Source organism: Portunus trituberculatus, chromosome 46 (genome assembly GCF_017591435.1).
Source record: "Portunus trituberculatus isolate SZX2019 chromosome 46, ASM1759143v1, whole genome shotgun sequence".
NCBI classification, from domain to species: Eukaryota; Metazoa; Arthropoda; class Malacostraca; order Decapoda; family Portunidae; genus Portunus; species Portunus trituberculatus.
In genome coordinates this window covers 29,389,081-29,412,734 of record NC_059300.1, presented here as the reverse complement: position 1 = coordinate 29,412,734, position 23,654 = coordinate 29,389,081, and the positions used below count along the sequence as shown (strand labels likewise).

Genomic DNA, 23,654 nt, shown 5'->3' with positions numbered 1-23,654 from the left:
ATAGAGAGAGAGAGAGAGAGAGAGAGAGAGAGAGAGAGAGAGAGAGAGAGAGAGAGAGAGAGAGAGAGAGAGAGAGAGAGAGAGAGAGAGATTGTTTCACTATTTTCTATTAACATTAAGAAAGTATGTAATATTTCAGCCAGTATTGACAGTTAGAATGGGTCATGAATGTAGACATGGTTCAAGCAGGGAAAATCACTACCTCCACCACCACCACAACAACAATTGCACACACACACACACACACACACACACACACACACACACACACACACACACACACACACGGCCTGGTAGCTCAGTGGTTAGAGCGCTGGCTTCACAAGCCAGATGACCGGGGTTCGATTCCCCGGCCGGGTGGAGAGATTTGGGTGTGTCTCCTTTCACGTGTAGCCCCTGTTCACCTAGCAGTGAGTAGGTACGGGATGTAAATCGAGGAGTTGTGACCTTGTTGTCCCGGTGTGTGGTGTGTGCCTGGTCTCAGACCTATCCCAAGATCGGAAATAATGAGCTCTGAGCTCGTCAGAGACTGCAGCAGATCAAACAGTGAATTACACACACACACACACAGAGAGAGAGAGAGAGAGAGAGAGTGTCAAGTGTCAACATTAAATGAAAACAGAGGAGAGACGTAATTATGATGTTAATGACCACACGGGACTTGGGAACATTGACAAAGAGGACTTTCTGGTAAGAGATGAAAGGAAAATTAATTGATATGAATTGTGCAGTAATGTAAAGAGGTTCAGCGTCCTGGGTGACTCATTTATAGTATTTCCAGCAAAAGGAAGTTGGTAGACAGTGATGAAAGAATGAAGAGTTATGAGCTGAGATAGAAATAAAAGAAGATAATTTGATAAATGATATTTGGCCTTGTAGGAAACTTAATTACGAAGCTTAGAATAATGAACTTGGAAATGAGAACATGAGGTGTTTCTGACAAGACATAGTAGAAGAACGAGTTGTGATGAATATAAATAGTTTGGTAATGTGTAAAAGAAGATTTAGCCTTATAAGGAACTTGATTGTGACATTTGCAGCGATGAACCACTTTGAAATGAGATCTTGGAGGAGTTTTTATCGAAGGGTGATAGAAGGACTGAAAGTGATGAATATAAAATAGAAGAAACGTGAGATGGTTCGGTAATTGAACTTAATCCTGATATTTAGAATGATTATAAACATGAGATGAGAAAGTGGAGGAATTTCGCGCAAGGGATGAAAGAAAAACGATTAGTGATGAATATAGAGAAAACGGTGAGATAGTTGAATGATAAAAGAGAGCATTCTGTGTGAACCATGATGCTGAGAGCTGTGAGGAACATTGAAATAAGAGAAAGTGGAAGAATTTCTAGCGAGATGTGATAGAACAATGAGCCGGAAGTACATGAAGACAAAAAAAAAAAGGCAACATGATTTGATAATGTAGAAATATTAATCTCATACAAGACTTGATTATTGTGTTCGAAGTAATAAGGGATGGAAAATATGAACACGCGTGGATTTTTTATTTATTCTTTATTTATTATTACTATTTTTTTTTTTTTTTGTGAGGGGCGAGGGAAGAATAAAGGATCTTGAGTACAAACAGGAAAAGGAATTGTAGTTTTTTTTTTCAGTACTGTCAAGATATTAATTATGAATAAAGATGGGTGGATTGGTGGCTTGTCTTTGGATTGCTCTCTGGTGGACTGGGTGGCTGACTTGGCTGGTTGGATGAAAGGCTGAGTGGCTAGCTGACTGATTGACTGGCTGGCTGGCTGGCTGGCTGGCTGGCTGGCTGAGTGGCTGGCTGGAGCATTCACTTTTATATTTGTTCATTTATTTCTCTCTCTCTCTCTCTCTCTCTCTCTCTCTCTCTCTCTCTCTCTCTCTCTCTCTGTTTAATTAATTCATTCATAAATTCATTCTTTCTTTCATTTTTCTTTTATTATTTTCAGCTTAATTTATTTCTTATTTTATTTCACCTGATGTTGCTTTAATTATTTTATTTTACTTTATTTTATTTCATTTTATTTCATTTTTCATTTTATTTTATTTTATTCCTTTCATTTCTTCTCTCCTTGCCAAATGTGCATGAGACACCTTCTCTTAACGGTTCATGGAAGAACAAAGAGTCTGTTGTACAAATAAGAAAAAGAAAGAGAGAGAAAAAAACCCGCTTCTTTGACAGGAGTATTGGCAACTGGAATGGTTCAAAGGCGAGAGAGAAACACCAACGATTGTCCCGCGATAGAGTTTGACAGAAGCAGATACGGAGATAAGAGGAGAAGTGAGGAGGGCAGGATAACACGAGCTCGCCTTATATGACCTACTATATACTGAAACTAGATCAACACACACACACACACACACACACACACACACACACACACACACACACACACACACACACACACACACACACACACACACACACACACACACACACCGCCCACTGCTCACCGCCTTTTCCCGTTCATTTCCTGCTTCTCTCCTCCAATACTTTTCTCTCCACCACAACCTCTACCACCACGAACTCGTATCTCTCTCTCTCTCTCTCTCTCTCTCTCTCTCTCTCTCTCTCTCTCTCTCTCTCTCTCTCTCTCTCTCTCTCTCTCTCTCTCTCTCTCTCTCTCTCAAACTAATCCCCTAAAACACCTGTGTCTCAGTACACCTTAACCAATCAACCAATTAATTCAAGACCACCCCTTTAACCCCTTCAGTACTGGAATGTATTTTTACAACGAGTCTCCTTGAGATTAGACGACTTTACTTATATTACGATGTTTCTATGGAGGTCAGAAGATTAATTGCCAGATTTTTCACTATTTTAATCCCCACGTAAGTTTCTGAAGCTGTATAAAATGGCCCAATTGTAAGCAAAATGAACAGAAAAACGCGTCATGGTACTGAAGGGGTTAAAACGCATATACTGATAAAAACAAAGCAGCAACACATGTCTTACTCAACCAAACCACATAGTCGAGACATTTATCCCATTCTTTTTTTTTTGCTAACTCCTGGACCTGCTTGGGGACTGGCATCTTAACCCCTTGAATACCGTGACGTGTTTCCATATTGATTCTGTTTACTATTTGGTGGTTTTATGCAGCTTTAGATTAAAATAGTAAAGACTGTGGCCATTAATCTTCTGACCTCCATAGACTTCCTTCCTAATGTCAATAAAATGGTCTAATCGTACACAAATCTCAAGGTAAAAAATGTGTCCCAGTATTGAATTAGTTAAGTGGGCAATTTTGTTTAGTCTTACTGTATTGGCCGGATTTCCTACGTAACCCCTTCAGTACTGAGACACAGTTTCACCTTGAGATTTTTGTATGATTTGACCATTTTCTTTACATTAGGAAGGATCAAAAGGTCAGAAGATTAATGGCCAGGGTCTTCACTGTTTTAATCCCCCACATGAGTTTCTGAGGCTGCATAAAATCACCAATTAGTAAGCGGAATGAATATGGAAACGCGTCATGTTACTGAAGGAGGTTAAAGAAAATGGATAAATGAAAATAAAAACCTCTCTTTCCTCCAGGTGTGCCGCCGGACGAACAACCCAACATATCGCGAGAGGTTCCTGTTTGCCCTGGAGGAGGAGGAGCTGCCGCAGCGGTGCCTTGCCTTCTACATGTACGCCTCCGACAAGTTCACCAACACGCTGATCGGGGAGGCGCAGCTCAGACTCACGGATCTTGAGCTCTCCACGCCGCTCTCCACGCAACTCACGCTTACAGACACGGGCCAGGTGGGAGTGTGTGTGTGTGTGTGTGTGTGTGTGTGTGTGTGTGTGTCTAGATTTGTGATGGTGTGAATAGGATTTATTTTATTTTTTTATTCCAAGTTTCGTCTTTTTTTTTTTTATCCCAGGGTTTTTTTTTTCGATCCCAGGTCTCGTTTTTGTTTTTGTTTTCATTTTTCGATACCAGGTTTCGCTTTTTTTTTTCGATCCTTTCGTTTGTTTGTTTGTTTTTTTCGATCCCGTTTCGTTTTTTTTTTTTTTTTTTTCTCGTGGTTTTCCATTTTCTTTTGTTTTATTTCGGTTTTCTTGTGTGTGTGTGTGTGGATTTATGTGTTTGTGGTATCTGTAGGATTATCTTCTTTTCTTTTTCGATCCCATATTTCGTTTTCTTTTTTTTCTCGTTTTTTTTTTTTTTCTTTTGTTTTTTTCCAATTTTCTTTTTTTTTATGGATTTACAGATTTGTTTGTTTGTGATGGTGTGGATAGAATTTTCTGTTTGTTTGTTTGTTTGTTTGTTTGTTTGTTTGTTTTCGTCTCTAGGTTTCATTTTTTTTTTATTTAATTATTTTACTTACTTTATTTTTATTATTATTATTATTTTTGTCTTGGGGTGTTAGTTTTCCTTTGTTTTTCTTTTTTTTTTTACCCTGTTTTTTTCCCTTGTGTGTGTGTGTGTGTGTGTGTGTGTGTGTGTGTGTGTGTGTGTGTGTGTGTGTGTGTGTGTGTGTGTGGATTTGTGAATGGTGTGAATGTTATTTTCTGTTTGTATATATATATTTTTTTTCGATTCCAGGTTTTTTTTCTTCTTCTTTTCCTGTTTTTTGTATGTGGATTTGTGATGGAGTGAATAGGATTTTTTTTTTTTTTTTTTTTATTCTGGCTTTCGGTTTTTGTTTATTTTTCTGCTTTCGTTTTTATTTTCCCTTTTTTTCTTTTTTTTCTTTTTCTTTTTGTTTTTTGGTCTTATTTCTTGGTCTCATTCCTATTTTTTTTTTATTTATTGCCTTTTTTTATCATTGTCTGTTTTTTTTCGGTTTTCTTTTGTTCTTATCTTATTTCTTGGTGTCATTCTTGTTTTTTTCATATTTCTTGGTGTTTCTTGTTTTCTTTCGGCCTTTTTTTCTGTTATTTTAATCATTTCTATTTTTCCTTTTTTTCCTGGTCTGGTTTCTTTCTGTTCTCTTGTTCTTATCTTATTGCTTTTTTTTCAATATTTCTTAGTTTTCTTCTCTTTTTCGGTTTTTTTTCTGTCTTTTAGTCTTTTATCAATATTTTTTCTTAGGTTTTGTGTTTTTATAATTGTGTTTGTCTTTTACCTCTTTTCAATCTGTCTGTCTGTGTTTGTCTTTGCTGTGTTTTTTATTTGTTTTGCCTGCTTACTTGACTGTCTATCTGACTTGTCGGTTTGTCTGCTTGTGTGTTTGATTGTCTGTCATAGGTATCCGTCTGTTTGTCAGTTTAAATACCTATCTATTGGCTCTCTCTCTCTCTCTCTCTCTCTCTCTCTCTCTCTCTCTCTCTCTCTCTCTCTCTCTCTCTCTCTCTCTCTCTCTCTCTCTCTCTCTCTCTCTCTCTCTCTCTCTCTCTCTCTCTCTCTCTCTCTCTCTCTCTCAGCCTCTTCACTGCTTTACTGGCGCCAAGTTAAGAGTGTCTCGCTGCGCCTTTCCTCGTGTTATGGACTTTGTTAGGGCGGGAAGAATGTCAGTCAAACATCGTTCCTTCAGGCACTGAGTTAATTAAAAGAAGAGGAACCTTTTGTAAGTAACGCGAACTGTAGGAAGGAAAAATAGTTACGTTGCATGTTTGTATTACTACGTTTACTTTTTCCTGCCTGTGTTGCTTTTTTACTTGTGTTTCTGTTTTTCTCTATGCTTCCGGGTATGGAGGGCCGTGAAAGGCGATCCCCAGAGAAGCAGGAAAGCCAGGCAGTATTACAAAGGGACTGCTTCTCTCCCTCAACCAGTCCTCTCCCCTGCCTTCCCTCCCTTATAGAGCGCGCCATCATCACTCACTTGCTTCTCGGGGGATGTTTAGTTGAGACATGTTATCCTCACGCTCGTAGGTAAACTGCATTAGTCATCCTTGTAAACGATCCGTCTTACTCTTGAGATTTTTTTTTTATATTTTGCGTATATGAGTCGTATTGCAGGCTCCAGTGAAAGTTATCTTGGTTTTCAAAGGTGTTTTCTTGACTACTGATGGTTTAATTAGTATTTTGCAGCTTCATTGAGAGATCTTACCCATGACAACCTAACTGAGCTGATCTCGGAAGCATCTTTTTACAGGAGATTTCTGGGTTTTTCCTCAGATAAGTCTTGTATTACAGGTTCTTATGGGAGCTATTCTGGTCTTTAAGTGTGCTTCCACGGTTCCAGTGACAGTTTAACAAAGAATTAGCAAGAGAGAGAGAGAGAGAGAGAGAGAGAGAGAGACCCACATGAAAACCTAACAATTTTTATGGCGTTTGAAGAATAGCTACTTTTGATGAAATCCCAAAGTGCTTAAGAATACACCCCTAAAGTACATACAATAATTACACGTATTATTTCATGAATATACAACTTGGCTGTATCATTCCACACTTATTTTTACAATCTTCCTCGTTACGGTTTATCAAAGTACCTCTCTTTTATCCTGCGTTACCTTTGTTCATCTTCGTTTGCGTCACCAGAATCATTCATTACACGTATTAATTAATGAATATTCTACTTGCTTATATAATATGACACTTCTTCCTCCAGTTATCCTCGGTAAAGTTCATCTAAGTACCTCCCTTTTATCCAGCATTACCCTTGTTCATTCTCGGTTTGTGTCACCAGTACGCGTGAATCTGTTCAGCTGCAACTGCCCTTAAGGATCCCTGTAGACGAGGAGGCTGCGAGAGACGGGAAGGCTGGGAGAGGAGCAGAGGGGATGGGAGAAAAGCAGCGAGGGCTTGGGAATGGAGCAAACAAGGGAGAGTCGGGACTTGGGTTCTGTGAGAAATGGAGAGGAAGTAATGGTTGATAAGATGCTGGGAATAGGAGGGGAATTAAGGAGGAGGGAGAGAACTGTTTATGTGTTAGGTAGGGAGTCTGAGAGAGAGAACGAAAAGGGGCAGGGAGGGATAGAGAAGGGAGTGTATAGTAAGGAACTGGAAAATGGGACGTGTTTATGTAAGGCAGGTAGAGAAAATGGAGGTCAAGGAAAAGGAAAGACGGGGAGAGACAGAGAATGAAAGAACGAAGTGTAGGGAGAACATGAGGAGTGAAGCAGAGGGAGAGACAGAAAGGAATGTAATAGTGCAAGGACAGACGAGGCAAGGTAGAAAGTAAGGTAGAAACTAGAAAGAACAGAGAAGGGAATGTCGAGAGTGCAAAGACTAGTGAGGTAAAGGTGATGTTGGGAAGGCAGAGGTTAGGAAGAGCAAGGAAAGGAAGCACTAGCAAGACAGGGAGAGTGAAAGGGAAATGGGATAGAGGCGTTCAGGGTGCGGAAGGGTCAGCGTCCCCATGAGATAATCTTATTTGTCTTATTCATCGAGACTAAAATATTCACTGAGTCAAAGGCTTCTCCTCAACTTTTCTTTATGTGAAAAAAAAAAAAGATAAAAGGTGTTTGTTATCGGTTAGTGAACAATTCGTGCAACCATACAAAGTCAGTTAATCAGAACGTATTTTTTCTTCTTTTTATGCATGTAGGAGTGCTTCTGGGTCAAAGGCAAAAGAGAGAGAGAGAGAGAGAGAGAGAGAGAGAGAGAGAGAGAGAGAGAGAGAGAGAGAGAGAGAGAGAGAGAGAACCACTCTTTACAAATACCAGTACCAAAAGAAAATTGTTAAAACATTAATACCTTGAATTAATAAAAGTGTCTTGCGACCTTGTATAATGCATGAAACACTCCAGACAAACAAGATAGCTGTGTACTAAATAGACGACCCGAGCAAAGTATTCCTGGATAGCACAGGCCAGAAATAATTTGATAATGTAACATGTCAAACTTTAAACTCTAGGGAGGATAAGTAATTAATGCACTATACATGATGAAAGAAGGGCTGTGTAGTCTGCTGGGACGGTGACCTGGAGTGTGGGAGGCAGTAGGAGGAGAAGAAGTAGAAGAAGAAAAGGAGAAGACAGAGTTTACCAAATATCTAAAGTCTTGTTTGCAGGGTGCGAGAGTTAAGATTGTAATTATTTGACTATATTTAAGAATGTTTGAAAAAAGATGTGTTGGCCATGAAGGAGTCGTGGTATCTGATCCGGTAGGGAACGTAGGAGAGGAGGAAGGAGGAGGAGGAGGAAGAAGAGGAGTGGGAAGGATGGTGATGCAGACTGATTCTAAAGTCTTGCTTGAAGGATGTGAACGTTAAAATTATTTTTGTTTAATTTAAGATACATTTGAGGAGTTGTGTTGTCCAAATCCATAAATCATCAGAAGGGAACGGAGAGGAGGAGGAGGCGGCAGAGGCAGAGTTAACCAAAATAACGTATAAATTTAGTCTTGCTTGGTGGCAATCAAGATTGTGTATTTTAATAATAGGGACATTTGAAAAGTTTCCAAAATTACCGGTGTCACTTTTCACCATCAACAGCGTCTATTGTTCCATGGTTCAAGTAACATAATTGATCCGAGGGAGGAAAGCATAGCTGGGAGTGGCTTGGCAAGGAGAGATGGGAGGAAGGGAAGAAGAGAGGGATAAAACATGCAAGGCTGAAGAAAAAAGCTAACCACTACATTTATAGGCAAATTGGATCCCACAAGAAAATAGGCAAGCCATCCATCCTTATTCCACTGAGACACAGCCGTCCTCCTGCGTGTGTGGCATCTCCCTTCCTGCTGCCCCAGAGAGAGAGAGAGAGAGAGAGAGAGAGAGAGAGAGAGAGAGAGATTGGCTCCCACATTTGACGAAGTGATCTCAGAGGTTCGCTCGTCTTATTTTGAGAAAAGATGGCGTGTAGAGTTTCCAACATCGTTATTGAAACACACACACACACACACACACACACACACACACACACACACACACACACACACACACACAGGTTGAGTCCCGGGCACGGCTAGGCAAATCGTGTCTATCCCCTGTACACTTGCAGCAGCAAGTAGGTACGGGATGCGACGCAATCAAGGGATTGTGACCTCGCTGTCCCGGTGCGTGTTATGTGGTGTGGTCTGAGATCGGTTAGTACGAGTCTAACCAGCAGACGACTTAAGTGAGCACACACACACACACACACCCGGCGCGGCGAGGCAAATGGGCAAACCTCTTAATGTGTGGCCCCTGTTCACCTAGCAGTAAATAGGTACGGGATGTAACTCGAGGGGTTGTGGCCTCGCTTTCCCGGTGTGTGGAGTGTGTTGTGGTCTCAGTCCTACCCGAAGATCGGTCTATGAGCTCTGAGCTCGCTCCGTAATGGGGAAGACTGGCTGGGTGACCAGCAGACGACCGAGGTAAAAAATTACACACACATACTTTTTGCTTCTGGAGAAATGTCAGAAACTCGCAATGATCCGATGCTGTAAAGGTGAATGGAGCGTTGGAATGGAAACACGAGATCCCCACGCATGTGAAGTTGATATACAGTGTATTAGTATATTTTCAGTTTAGTTGTTTATTTTAACTTATTGTCTGAATGAAGCCTGTAGACTTTTTTTTATTTATAGATCGGTGGCTACAGGAAACTGCAGTACATTGATCATTTAAATATATATATATATATATATATATATATATATATATATATATATATATATATATATATATATATATATATATATATATATATATGTGTGTGTGTGTGTGTGTGTGTGTGTGTGTGTGAGGCTCCAACTTACTAAAAACTCTTTCATCAATAGAAAATGTCAAAGTCTTTCCAATTCTAACTCCTCTCGAGATTTCTGGCATCTAGCCAATAATATCTCTAACAACTTTACTTCTTCGTCTTTCCCTCCTTTACTTCATCCAGATGGCTCTACAGCTGTCTCTTCTTTTTCTAAAGCTGAACTCTTCGCTCAAACCTTTGCTACCAACTCAACTTTGGATGATTCTGGGCATATTCCTCCTACTCCTCCACCCTCTGACTACTTCATCCCTAAAATTAAAATTCTTTATAAAGACGTTTTCCTGGCCCTCTCTGGCCTTGATTCTCGGAAGGCTTACGGTCCGGATGGAGTCCCTCCTGTTGTTCTCAAAACTGTGCTTCCGAACTCGCTCACTGCCTGGTCAAACTCTTTCATCTGTGTCTCTACTTCTATTTATCCTTCTTGCTGGAAGTTTGCTCACATTCAACCTGTCCCTAAAAAGGTGACCACTCCAATCCTTCTAACTACCGCCCTATAGCTTTGATTTCCTGCCTTTCTAAAGCCTTTGAGTCTATCCTTAATAGGAAGATAATGAGGCATCTATCAGCTCACAACCTTCTCTCTGATTGCCAGTATGGTTTCCGTAAAGGCAGATCTACTGGTGATCTTCTTACTTTCCTAACTGAATCTTGGTCATCCTCTTTAGGGACTTCGGTGAAACCTTTGCTGTCGGCCTTGACATATCGAAAGCCTTCGATAGAGTCTGGCACAAATCTTTAATTTCTAAACTACCCTCCTACGGATTCTATCCTTCTCTCTGTACCTTCATCTCCAGTTTCCTTTCCGATCGTTCTATTGCTGCTGTAGTAGACGGTCACTGTTCTTCCCTAAAACTATCAACAGTGGTGTTCCACAGGGTTCTGTCCTATCACCCACTCTCTTTCTATTATTCATCAATGATCTCCTAAATCTGACTCAATGCCCTATCCACTCCTATGCTGATGATACCACCTGCATTATTCAACAGCGTTCAACAGACGCCCAACCCAACAACAATTAAATGACTCAAGGCGAGATGCTATAGGACGCCTAACTTCTGATCTTTCACTTGTTTCTGATTGGGGCAGAGAAAACCTGGTTTTGTTCAATGCCTCAAAAACTCAATTTCTACAACTATCTACTCGACATAACCTTCCAGACAACTATCCTCTCTTCTTCAATAACACTCAACTTCCCTCTCCTCTACATTAAACACACTCGGTCTATCCTTCACTAAAAATCTAAACTGGAAATTTCACATCTCTACTCTTGCTAAATCAGCTTCCAAGAAGTTAGGTGTCCTATGGCGTCTTCGTCCATTTTTCTCCCTCCCAGCTGCTTGCTCTGTACAAGGGCCTTATCCGCCCGTGTATGGAGTATGGCTCTCATGTCTGGGGATCCACACACAGCTTTACTAAACAAGGTGGAATCTAAAGCTTTTCGTCTTATCAACTCTTCTCCTCTAACTGACTGTCTTGATTCTTTAAGTCACCGCCGCAATGTTGCATCTTTATCTGTCTTCTACCGCTGTTTTCATGCTGTCTGCTCTTCTGAACTTGCTAACTGCATGCCTTCCCCCTCCTGCGGCCTCGCTGCACAAGACTCTCTACTTCTTCTCATCCCTATTCTGTCCATCTTCCTAATGCAAGAGTTAACCAGTATCTTCACTCCTTCATTCCCTACACTGGTAAACTCTGGAACTCTCTACCTGTGTCTGTATTTCCACCTGCCTATGACTTAAACTCTTTCAAAAGAGGAGTGTCAAGACACCTCTTACGTTAACTGGACCCTCCTTTTAGATTTTTTGTTTTTCTCTTTCTACTTTCTTCTTAACAGGGCCTGGCAACCAGCGGGATTTTTTTTTTCCAACACTTTGTTTTCCCTTGGCCAGTGCCCTTGTAATGTAAAAAAAAAAAAAAAAAAAAAAAAAAAACACTGATCATTGTTTACCCATTTTGTATATTGATTAAAGTAATGAGTGTATTTATATTTCCAATGTGAAAATCAAGAAGAATAAATACAATTTTGAAAAAAAAATAGTAGTGAAATAAGATACAAAATCCCTCAATTTAGGCCATGAGATGAGCCGTAGGACAAGAAACACAAAACATGTAATCCTTGAGGACTATTGGATGGAACTGAAGCTCATATTCTGAAATGTCTGTGCTGCACCATCACTACATTCAACAGACTCTAGTTGAAGTTACACAAGATTTTATGGGCATTATTGATATTCTAGTCGTAGATTCATAACATTTCTATAGTATCAGTATGAGAACACTTGAAAATCGATATGGCTTTTAAAAATAGTCGTGTTAAGAGAACAAAATGCCTTTTAATATTCACCTCAGACAGCAAGAGACCACTCCTTGGCAGCATTGTGTCACCCTGGAGATGTGAATGTGTCAGGGTGATGAGTCTTTACAGCCTTCTCAGTGGTGGTTGCCTCACCCTGCTGCTCCTTGTTCCCCAGAGAGGCGTTGGTTATGGGGAGATCATGTTCTCTCTCTCGTACCTTCCCACGGCGGAGCGGCTCACGGTGGTGGTGGTGAAAGCGCGCAGCCTGCAGTGGACCGGTGACAAGACCACCGCCGACCCCTTTGTGAAGGTGAGATTTATTGATTGATTGATTTTTTTTTTTTCTTATTTGACCATAATATATTTCTATTTGATTGTTAAGAATTTGATTAAGATTTACTGACTGGATCCACTGAGAAAATTTCTTGTATGGACCCGTCTCTATAAGTGATTAATGAGCTGTTACAATTGTAGATCACATAGCTGACAACTGCCTCTAAAACTGTGTGTGTGAGAGAGAGAGAGAGAGAGAGAGAGAGAGAGAGAGAGAGAGAGAGAAAGAACACTGCAATCGAGGCCTCAGGCATTGATAACCTAATTACTGAGTCTATACATTCATCTGCCACACTGTTCAACCACCATTTTCGTATTTTTTTTGTCTCTCTATTTTCATTTTCTTCTCTTTCTAACTTCATCAAAATTGAAATCTTTATTGAGTGCGTATGTGAGTGTGAAAGGGAGAGAAAATTTTTACCCTGATACTTATTGCACCCACTAACCCATATACAATAAATCACCTACAAGATACTCCCAACCCTGCCAGCCCCGCCTCACCACCTTCCTCCCGCCAGGTGTACGTGCTGCAGAATGGCAAGAAGGTGATGAAGAAGAAGACCAGTGTGAAGAAGGACACTCGCTCCCCAGTGTTTAATGAGGCCATGATCTTCAGTGTCCCTGCTCCTGCCCTCCATGTGAGAAGTGGAAAGGGACAAAACAAGGGAGAATAGGATAGAAGGAATAGTTAGCAAAGGAAGGGAGGATGAGGCTAAGATAGGGGTTGGAGAATAGGATAGAAGAAATCAGTAACAGAGAGAAAGATGAAGCTAAGCCAAAGGCTGCAGAACAGAGTAGAAGTCAGCAGGGAATAGGGAAAGGTTTAGGAGTGTTAGGCACTGATTGAAAAAAGAAAGAAATTCATCAGCTGGTTAGAAGTAGCTACATTACAATTAAAGCACTTTATATATATATATATATATATATATATATATATATATATATATATATATATATATATATATATATATATATATATATATGTAATTATCAATAATATAGTTTGTTCATAAACTTAGAAAAAAATTTCCTTTCCTTAGCCACCACCACCATCACCTTATTTTTTTTATTTTTTTTTTTTACGGTAAGGCCTTTAGTGCCTGTAGGCACACTTGAAGAGTGTATGGGAAGCGCTGTTCAGCTTCCGCCCATTAGTGGCGCAGGCAATTTTATTTATAGTGGTACTCATATTAGGGCCTGTATTACCACCCAAGCTCATCTTGAGTGTAACCACCTAGAACCTGGGTATCATGGTGATATGTAGGTAACTTTAAACCATGCGACAAATGGCAAAGTGTTTTAAGGCTGTACGTGGTGGGATTCGAACCTACGTGTGGATGTCTGCCCGATCCCACGCTCACCATCTTATCCACTATGCCACCGCTTCCCTACCAAGTGGAAGTTTCACAACCTATCTTTTTATTTACTAGTGGAGAATTTCATTGATGTCATTGCTATTTTGCCCTTGACCTATTTATGAGAACTCTTTCATTATTTGAAACATTTCACGTGAAGAGTTATCAACTTCTTGAATTGTTTACTTTTTTTTTATTATTTTATCAACCTTATGGCCATCATTTCTCTTATCAGGACTGGTTTAGGTATTTTTGCTCCATATTTTGGTAACTTACTCTTTACTAATATTGCAATGGATTGAACTTTTTTGGGGTATTCATTTGGATCATGCAATCCCTTTCCTGTGTTGCACACTCATCAGGGAAGGGCTGCCCTGTCGTGTGGAGTGAAGGGTTAGCTGACCAGCCTCACCTTTGCAGAACATCCAGCTGCGCGTGACGGTAGCAGAACACAGCAGTGACGGACGCCAGGCACTCGCTGTGGGCCATGTCATCGTGGGCACCCAAGCCACAGGCAAGGCACTCTCCCACTGGAACCAGATGATGTCAGCCCTTAGGAAACCCATAGGCATGTGGCACCCTCTGAGGCGGTAATGACACCTTGGCAGCAAGTAGGGGTGACATTTGTTGTGTATACTAATTGTAACATCCATTCCATGACATTCACCTTTGTGACATTCATTCTGAATTGTCAGCACTTACAAATAGCAGGTAAAGTAATTTATTATCCTATAAACATGTATCTTGCTACTCCACTTCAGTCAGGCATCATATGTACGCATTTCTAATACCTTTGTCTGTTGTCCAGACTGTATAATTCTAAAGATTTATGGGGTGTTGTTATTGGGGTAAGTAGGATTTTACAGGGAACTGATTTGTTATGATGGATTGAGTGTCAGAGTGCCAAGCCAGGGAAAGAGTGTGATATGGCACCATTTGATACTGTAGTTTGGCACTTTTTAGGCTAGATAAGATGCAACATACAAACTGTCTCTCTCTCTCTCTCTCTCTCTCTCTCTCTCTCTCTCTCTCTCTCTCTCTCTCTCTCTCTCTCTCTCTCTCTCTCTCTCTCTCTCTCTCTCTCTCTCTCTCTCTCTCTCTCTCTCTCTCTCTCTCTCTCTCTCTCTCTCTCTCTCTCTGAGTCTTGTGTTTGGAAGCCTAACAGAAAAGCACTGAGCTTAAATGTTGTTTGTTGTGTTGTGATATTGCCTGTGTTCCCTGATACTGTGAATGTACCTTAGTCCTATAACACTTGGAGGGGATAAGAAAAGACACTGCAGCAAGGTGTCACTTCTATACACAAAGACTGATGATTTGTATTGAAATTTTTAGCTCCAACTCTACACTAGACATAGTGACACACCTCTAAATAAAGACTACATGGGAGTCTGGGAGGGTTGTAGCATGAGATTTTTCCTGTTCCATAACAAGCAGATTGATATAAATGGCACAAGTATTGTTATTGTTTAATGTTTTGATTATTGCTGCCTCTGTCAGGGTAGCAGAACACCTTGCAATGATTCTCCATCACTAAATGGATATAACAAGATTCTCTCTCTCTCTCTCTCTCTCTCTCTCTCTCTCTCTCTCTCTCTCTCTCTCTCTCTCTCTCTCTCTCTCTCTCTCTCTCTCTCTCTCTCTCTCTCTCTCTCTCTCTCTCTCTCTCTCTCTCATAAATTAACTTCTTTTTTTTTATAAAGAGGATTCACAACCAGGTTGCAAAATTCTGGCAGGAACCAGAACCTACTACAATTTACAATTTGAAAAAGGTTCTGGCTGGTTCCAGACACACACACACACACACACACGATACTAAGTGTGCATAGTTTTAAAGAATAATTGGATAAATGTAAATATGGAGACGGGGCCACACAAGCATAAAGCCCAGGCCCTGTAAAACTACAACTAGGCAAATACACACACACACACACACACACACACACACACACACACACACACACACACACACACACACACACACACACACACACACACACACACAAAACCATGGAGAGTCCAAGATAAGAAAGATAAGGCTGATTTTCAGGTGATTCAAGAATAACTTAAAGAAAAAGAAGAAAATAGGACAAGCAAAATGATAGGAGTCCTCAAGACAAAAGAAAATTTAGTTAGAGAAATTGCAGAAAAAAAGAAGAGTGTAGTCATATTTGGAATTAAAGAAAAAAATATAAAATATAGACCAAAAAGAGAAAAAAAGAAATGAAATCAGTGAAAGACCTACTGAAGAATCTAAACGACGAAGATAGGCAGAACTTGGAAGAGGAAGTAGAAGAAATAAACAGAATGGGACCATATCAAGGAGGAAAAACGAGACCAATTAAAATACTACTAAAATCACAAGCAGCAACAGAAGAAATATTATGTAGAACAACAAAACTTAGAGAAACAGAAGGCTGCAAGGATATCTATATAAAGAAAAATAGAAATGAGGAAGAAAGGAAGAGATACAATGAACTGGCAGCAGCAGTAAGGGAAAAGAATAATGAAAGGTCAGAAGAGGAGAAGGCATTTTTTTGGAGAATTCTAGGAGACAGGATAAGGAAATGGTATATAAACGAGAAGGAAGAGAAAAAAGTGAAACAAGTTTAACTAAAAATGATAAAGGCAAAAGACTAAAAATGATGTATACGAACATAGACAGGGTTTTATCAAGTAAACTAGAATTAAGAGATTACATAAAGAAAGAAAATCCAGATATTGTATGCCTGGCTGAAACAAAACTAAATAATGCAATCAAAATACACTTGGATAATGGGTATAATGTATGGAGAAAAGACAGAGTGGGTAAAGGAGGAGGAAGAGTCATGATTATGTTAAGGAAGGAGATAGTGATAAACGAAATGGAATGTGGGGAAAGAAAAGCAGAAGTATTGTATATTAAGATGCATATTAATAAAAAAGAGTTAACAATCATTGTAACATATATGCCACCAAAAACAAATTCATGGACCAATCAAGATAAAGACATGATAGATGACACAATAAGGAATCTAACAAGAATCGTTAAAGAAAGGAGAAAAGTGATATTAGTAGGAGATTTTTTATTTTAAAAAACGTAGACTGGGAGGAGATGGAAAACTCAGAGACAATGCAAGACAAATATAACTTATTTTTGGAAATATACAAAACAGGAGTCAGGGAATACGTCCCGAAATATAGACCTAAAGAAAAAGGAAAGAAAGATTGGTTTAACGCAAGGTGTGCTAGGGCAAAGGAGAAAAGAGATGGAGCATGGAAAAGGTGGAAGAGAAATAGAAATCCAGCAAATAAGGAAAACTTCAAAGCAGCGAGAAATGAATATGTTAAGGTGAGGAAGGAAGAGGAAAAGAACTTGAAAAGACATTGTCGAAAAATGTAAGGAGCAACCAAAATTGTTCTATAGATTCATAAATGGAAAAATTAGGCAAAAAGAAACAATAGAAAGGTTAAAAGGAGAGAACGGGATGGTGGAAGACCCAAAAGTATGGCAGAACTATTAAATAAAAATTCCAGGAGGTCTTTACTAAGGAATCCAAATTTGAGAGGCCACAGAGTAATAGAAAGACAATCTATATGAAAGAAATTAAAATAACCAAGCTTGAAATAAAAGAGTTAATGAAGGAACTGGATGAAGAGAAGGCAATGGGACTGGATGAAGTCTCAGGCAGAATACTGAAAGAATGTAGGGAAGAACTAGCAAGTCCTATATACAACATCATAAAATGCTCAATAGAAAATGGAACAGTACCAGTAGAATGGAAAAGAGCTGAGGTGGTTCCCATATATAAGAATGGAAGGAAGGAAGAACCTTTAAATTACAGACTGGTATCACTAACTAGTGTAATATGCAAGATGTGTGAAAGAATAATAAAGAAACAATGGATCGAGTTCCTTGAAGACAACAAATTAATATCAAATAGCCAATTTGGTTTTAGAAAAAGACGGTCTTGTGTAACTAATTTATTGAGTTTCTATTCTAGAATAGTTGATAGAGTACAAGAGAGAGAGGATGGGTTGACTGTATTTATTTGGATTTAAAAAGGCGTTTGACAAAGTGCCACATGCAAGATTACTATGGAAGTTAGAGGAGAAGGGTGGCTTAAAAGGAAGCACATTGAGATGGATAGAAAATTATTTGAGGGGGAGAGAAATAAGGACAGTAGTTAAAGATATGAAGTCCAAGTGGAGAGCAGTAGAAAGCGGAGTGCCACAGGGTCAGTATTGGCACCAATACTTTTCCTCATTTATATTAACGACATGCCAGAAGGAGTGAACAGCTACATAAATCTGTTTGCAGATGATACGAAACTGTGCAGAGTTATAAAGCAAAAGGAGGATTGTGAAATACTGCAAGAAGACCTAAATAAGATCTGGGAATGGAGTAAGAAGTGGGAAATGGAATTCAATGTGAACAAAAGCCATGTCATGGAAATGGGAAAGAGTGAAAGACGACCTGTGGGAATCTATAAGATGGGAGATGGAGTAGAACTGGAGAAAGTTAAAAAGGAAAAGGACTTAGGAGTGACGATGGAAGAAAACAATCAACCAGTAAGCCATATTGATAGAATTTTTAGAGAAACATATAATTTGCTAAGGAATATTGGAGTAGCATTTCACTACATGGACAAAGAAATGATGAAGAAATTGATAAGTACTATAATAAGACCCAGATTGGAATATGCAGGAGTAGTGTGGACCCCTCATAAAAAGAAACACATAAGGAAATTGGAGAGCTACAAAAATGGCTACAAGAATGGTTCCAGAATTTGAAGGGATGACATATGAGGAGAGACTAAAGGCTATGGATCTACCAACCCTGGAACAAAGAAGGGAGAGAGGAGACCTGATACAAGTTTATAAATTGATCAATGGAATGGACCAAGTGGATAATGAGAAACTGATCCTGAGAGAAGAATATGACATCCGAAGCACAAGATCCCATAGTAAAAAGCTGAGAAAAGGAAGATGTCTGAGAGATATTAAAAAATATAGTTTCCTGCAGAGATGTATTGAGACGTGGAAGAGTTTAAATGAAGAAGTAGTGTCTGCAACGAGTGTGCATACTTTTAAAGTAAGATTGTATAAGTGTAGATATGGAGACGGGGCTACCCGAGCATAAAGCCCAGACCCTGTAAAACTACAACTAGGTAAATACAACTAGGTAAATACACACACACACACACACACACACACACACACACACACACACACACACACACACACACACACACACACTGTTAACTGTTCTACTGATCTTGCTAACTGCATGCCTCCCCTCCTCCTGCAGCCACGCTGCACAAGGCTTTCTTCTTCCTCTCATCCCTATTCTGTCCAACTCTCTAATGCAAGAGTTAACCAGTACGCTCAATCATTCATCCCGTTCACTGGTAAACTCTGGAACTCCCTCCCTGCATCTGTATTTCCGAATTTCTACAACTTGTCTTCTTTTAAGAGGGAGGTATCGAGGCATTTGCTCCCCTAATTCTGGCTGACGGTTTTGGCACTTTTTGAAGTCTTTGGAGAGCCAGCGCTCAAGTGGGCCTTTTTCTAACTTTCTTTTTTTTTTTGCCCTTGGCTGGCCCTCTTCCCTACGTAAAACACACACACACACACACACACACACACACACGATACTAAGCAAAAAAAAAACTAAAGGTAACGAATGTGAATTATGGCAAAAACTGCAGAAATTATATCAGTTAATTGTAGTTGAGAAAAATTACATGGAGAAGAGAAAATATGTAGTCAGCTATGTACCACCCAAGACAAGATCTTGGAGTCTAAGAGAATATGAGGAAGTTTTGAAAGATACTGAACACTCACCAATTGAAATATTAGAAAAGAAAAGAAATATGTACTGTAATAATGGGGGACTTCAACTGTAAGGAAGTGCACTGGGAAGATATGACTACAGAGGGAAATGAGGATTCATGGGGTTACACGTTACTGGAGTTAACTATGGAATATACAATGACACAATGGATTCAAGAAAACACCAGATTTAGGAACAGTGAAGACCCATCAAGACTGGATTTATTATTTACAACAGAACTTGAAATTGTGGATGGAATAGAGTATAAGGCACCTTTGGCAAAAAGTGATCATGTACTAATGTTAATAACCTTCAAGGAAGTGATTAGGAAAGAATGGAATGAAAAACATAGAAAAGGAAGATTGACATATAGCAAAAAAAATTTTAGAGAACTCAAAGACTTTTTTCCAAAAGACGGGCTGGAATAAATTTGACAACCAGGCAGGAGTGGAGGAAAACTGGATGACATTTAAAGAAATATATAATGATGGAGTGAATAGATATGTACCAAGACTGAAAATTAAAGACAAATATAAGGAAGTATGGTTTCATAGAAAATGTGAAGAAGCAAGAGATAGAAGGGATAGAATGTGGAAGATATGGAGAAAAGACAAACGTCCAAGGAAGAGGCAAGACTACATCAGAGATAGGAATAACTATGTTAAAATACGAAGAGAAGAAAAGAAAAACTATGAGAAAAACATAATTGAAAATTGCAAGGATCAGCCAAAGATCTTTTATAGATATATAAACGGAAAGTTAAAAAACAAGCACGAGATAGAGAAACTAGTTTATGAAAATAATTAATACAGCGATGAATTGGAAATGGCTTAAATAATGAACAGACACTTTCAAGAAGTTTTTCCAGGAGAAAAAAACATTAGTTATGAAGAACTAGGAAATAAATCTCCTGCGATGAGAGACATCATTATTTCGGAGCAGAAAATAATGATACAACTAAGAAATTTAGATGTAAGAAAATCACACGGTCTAGATAGAATTGCAAATTGGATATTGAAAGAGTGTAGAGAAGAGCTGGCAAATAAGGTATACAATATAATAAAATGTTCTATTGAAAAAGGAAAAGTACCATAAGACTGGAAAAAAAAGCCAATATTGTGTTTATATATAAAGGAGGAAATAAGGAGAACCCAACAAATTACAAGCCAGTGTCCCTAACAAGTACAATAGCTAAAATATGTGAATGTGTGATCAAAGAAAGATGGATCAAACATTTGGAAGAAAAAAATATAATTAATGAAAGACAATTGGGCTTTACAAAAGGAAGATCATATATAACAAACCTTATATGCTTTTACTCTAGAGTCATAGACATAATACAGGAAAGAGATGGATGGGTTGACAGTGTATTTTTAGATTTATAGAAAGCATTTGATAAAGTTCCACACAGAAAATTAATAAGAAAACTGGAAGATATAGAGAGAATAAAAGGAAAATTGCTGGAATGGATGAAGGATTTCCTAACTGGAAGAACTATGAGAGTGACAATTAGAAATAAGGAGTCCACCTGGAAGAAAATTATAAGTGGGGTTCCACAAGGCTATGTGTTGGCCCCAATTATGTTTGCAATATACATAAAAATGGCATTCTCATATAGTATTGATGAAGATATGGTGAAAAAGTTATTGGTATCCTTGATCAGACCACGGCTGGAGTATGCAGCAGTACTGTGGTCACCTAACACGAGGAAGAATATCAGGAAAATTGAAAGGATACAAGAGCAGCCACCAAACTGGCCTCAACCTTGTCGGCTCTTACGTATGAAAAGAGACTGGAGAGACTAGAATTACCAACACTGGAGCAGAGAAGAGAAAGAGGCGACCTGTTGACCATCTACAGAATAATGAATAATATGGAGCTTCCTGATAGGATCAACCTGCTGAAGAGTGACAGAAGGAACACAAGAGGACATGGACTAAAAATCAGAAAAGACAACTACAGAAGAGACTTCAAGAAAAACAACTTCCCCCATAGAGTGATAGATATATGGAATGGACTCAACAGAGAGGTGGTGTGTGCAAAGTCTGTACACGACTTTAAGAAAAAATTAGACACAGTGAGATACAGAGACGGGACAACACGAGCATAGGCTTCCCTCCCATAAAATACAATTAGGTAAATACAACTAGGTAAATATACACACACACATGCACACTCACACACAAACACACACACACACACACACACACACACACACACACACACACACACACATACACAACGCGTAGTGTAGTGGTTAGCACACTCGCCTCACAAGCGAGAGGCCCGGGTTCGAGTCCCGGCGCGGCGAGGCAAATGGGCAAGCCTCTTAATGTGTGGTCCCTGTTCATCTAGCAGTAAATAGGTACGGGATGTAACTTGAGGGGTTGTGGCCTCGCTTTCCTGGTGTGTGGTGTGTTGTGGTCTCAGTCCTACCCGAAGATCAGTCTATGAGCTCTGAGCTAGCTCCGTAATGGGGAAGACTGGCTGGGTGACCAGCAGGCGACCGAGGTGAAAAAAATTACACACACACACACACACACACACACACACAGCACATTGAGTGCCATTGTCACTTCCCCACAGTGAGACACATTACAGTATCATGCACTGGAGCAGAAGGATGATAACCAAACTTAGGTAATTGATATACACAAACTGTCATTCCTTTTCATTACATTCTTATAGCTCATCAGTTCAGTGAACCCTGCAACATAGGACAGTTCACGATTCTTGATAACACAGGTCTGTTAATTTGCGGATGTACAGAATGAGTGGATGGGGGGAGAAAGGAAGGCAAAGTGTATAGAAGGTGAATGGGCCTGTTTTATTCTACTGAATACAGGGAACATGATTTAACTTATTTTCCTTTGTCACAAGAAAGAAAATTAAAGAAAATATAGTTTTGATATATCACAGATGGTTTTTATTAAACGAAGGGATAAGAAATGACAATGCCAGTCAATTTTTGGTTTATGCAAAGTGTACATTATGTATAAGTAGCTACATTATGTGCTCCATCAGTACACATCAGTAAGTTTTGTGAATGATACTGTGTTTTTGTGAAGGATATAGTGACTAATAATTCCCAGGCTCTTGATGTTTAGGAGGGGTGTCCACACACACACACACACACACACACACACACACACACACACACACACATACAGTGTGACCTGTTTCTATAATCTACTTTTATCCAACTTTTCCTTAAATGTGCATACATTTAAGAAAAATATAATAAAAGTAGATATGGAGACAAGTTACTATGAGCCCAGCTCTAAGCCTGTAATATACAACCAGGTAAATACAGTAACATCTCTATTCTGTCTTAAGTCCCCAAGATGAAGAAGCATTGCTGAATTCCCCCAAGCATAATACTGCACCTTCGCATTGCAAGTGAGAAACACCGTACATATATTTGTTGGTTGTCTGTTGTCTGTGTCATGATATATAAATCTATTACATACCTTCTCTCCTTGGCATGACTTGCTAACAGGAAACAAACTAATCGAGAGACTTCCACTCACCCCTAATCTCTGCCCTTTTTCTGCTCAAACACTCACCCAGTCTCATTGTAGCTGACAGCTCCTCAGTCACCCAGCTTGGCCTGTGAACCACATGCACCTCACTCACTCCCATTTCATCAGGATCATCCATCACTCACCTCCTCACATGATTCCATCTCACCACAGTTACCTTCCTGTCTCATGATACCGCCTTGAAGTATAGTTTCATCCTTCACTTGAAAGGACTACATTCTAAACTATTTAGTACACACACATCTAGTCTTTAGATAAGGATAAAACTGTGGCATTGAGTGATAATGAGAAATGTATAGGTATTTACTGTATACAATATGTTGTGCTTAACCAAGATAAAATGTGCGATTGTTGTCTATGGAGTGTGTTAGTATGATGCACTGCTGTGTCCTCAAGTGTGAGTGACATGCTGTGAGAGGTTCAGTGTTCAGCTTGAAGAGAGAGGCTAAGAGAATATTGAAAAGGATAGAAGTCAATGTTAGGGGGCATTAAGCTGGACAAGGTTATTTTGAAATCTTGAATTAACACAGTGGGAGAGTGTGTCAGTTGGTGTCAAACATGTTAAGCAAGATTTTGAAAAGTGGTTTGTGTTTTTATGAAGTGGGTGACATTGAGTTAACAGATAGGGATTGCTTTCCAAACTGGATCCTGTCATGGAAGCCCACAGACACCACACCAGCACTTGAGGCACACAGAGCATCACGGTTTGGGTGAGTCTTAACTGGAAGCTGTGTTGGTGTCACTGCACCTGCCAATCTGGTCC

At 39.4% G+C, this 23,654-nt stretch overlaps 1 protein-coding gene across 1 annotated transcript in view; it reads left to right on the top strand.

Moving 5' to 3' along the window:
• The window catches only part of LOC123520145 (mucin-19-like), a 182,134-nt gene extending 166,697 nt beyond the window's left edge, over positions 1-15,437 (top strand). The window contains exons 8-11 of the mRNA XM_045282089.1: positions 3,530-3,739; positions 12,025-12,159; positions 12,701-12,820; positions 13,958-15,437. Of these exons, the coding sequence (XP_045138024.1) occupies positions 3,530-3,739; positions 12,025-12,159; positions 12,701-12,820; positions 13,958-14,131 (639 nt within the window). The 3' untranslated portion in view covers positions 14,132-15,437. The remainder of the gene's footprint in view (positions 1-3,529; positions 3,740-12,024; positions 12,160-12,700; positions 12,821-13,957) is intronic.
• The last annotated feature ends 8,217 nt before the right edge of the window (positions 15,438-23,654 follow it).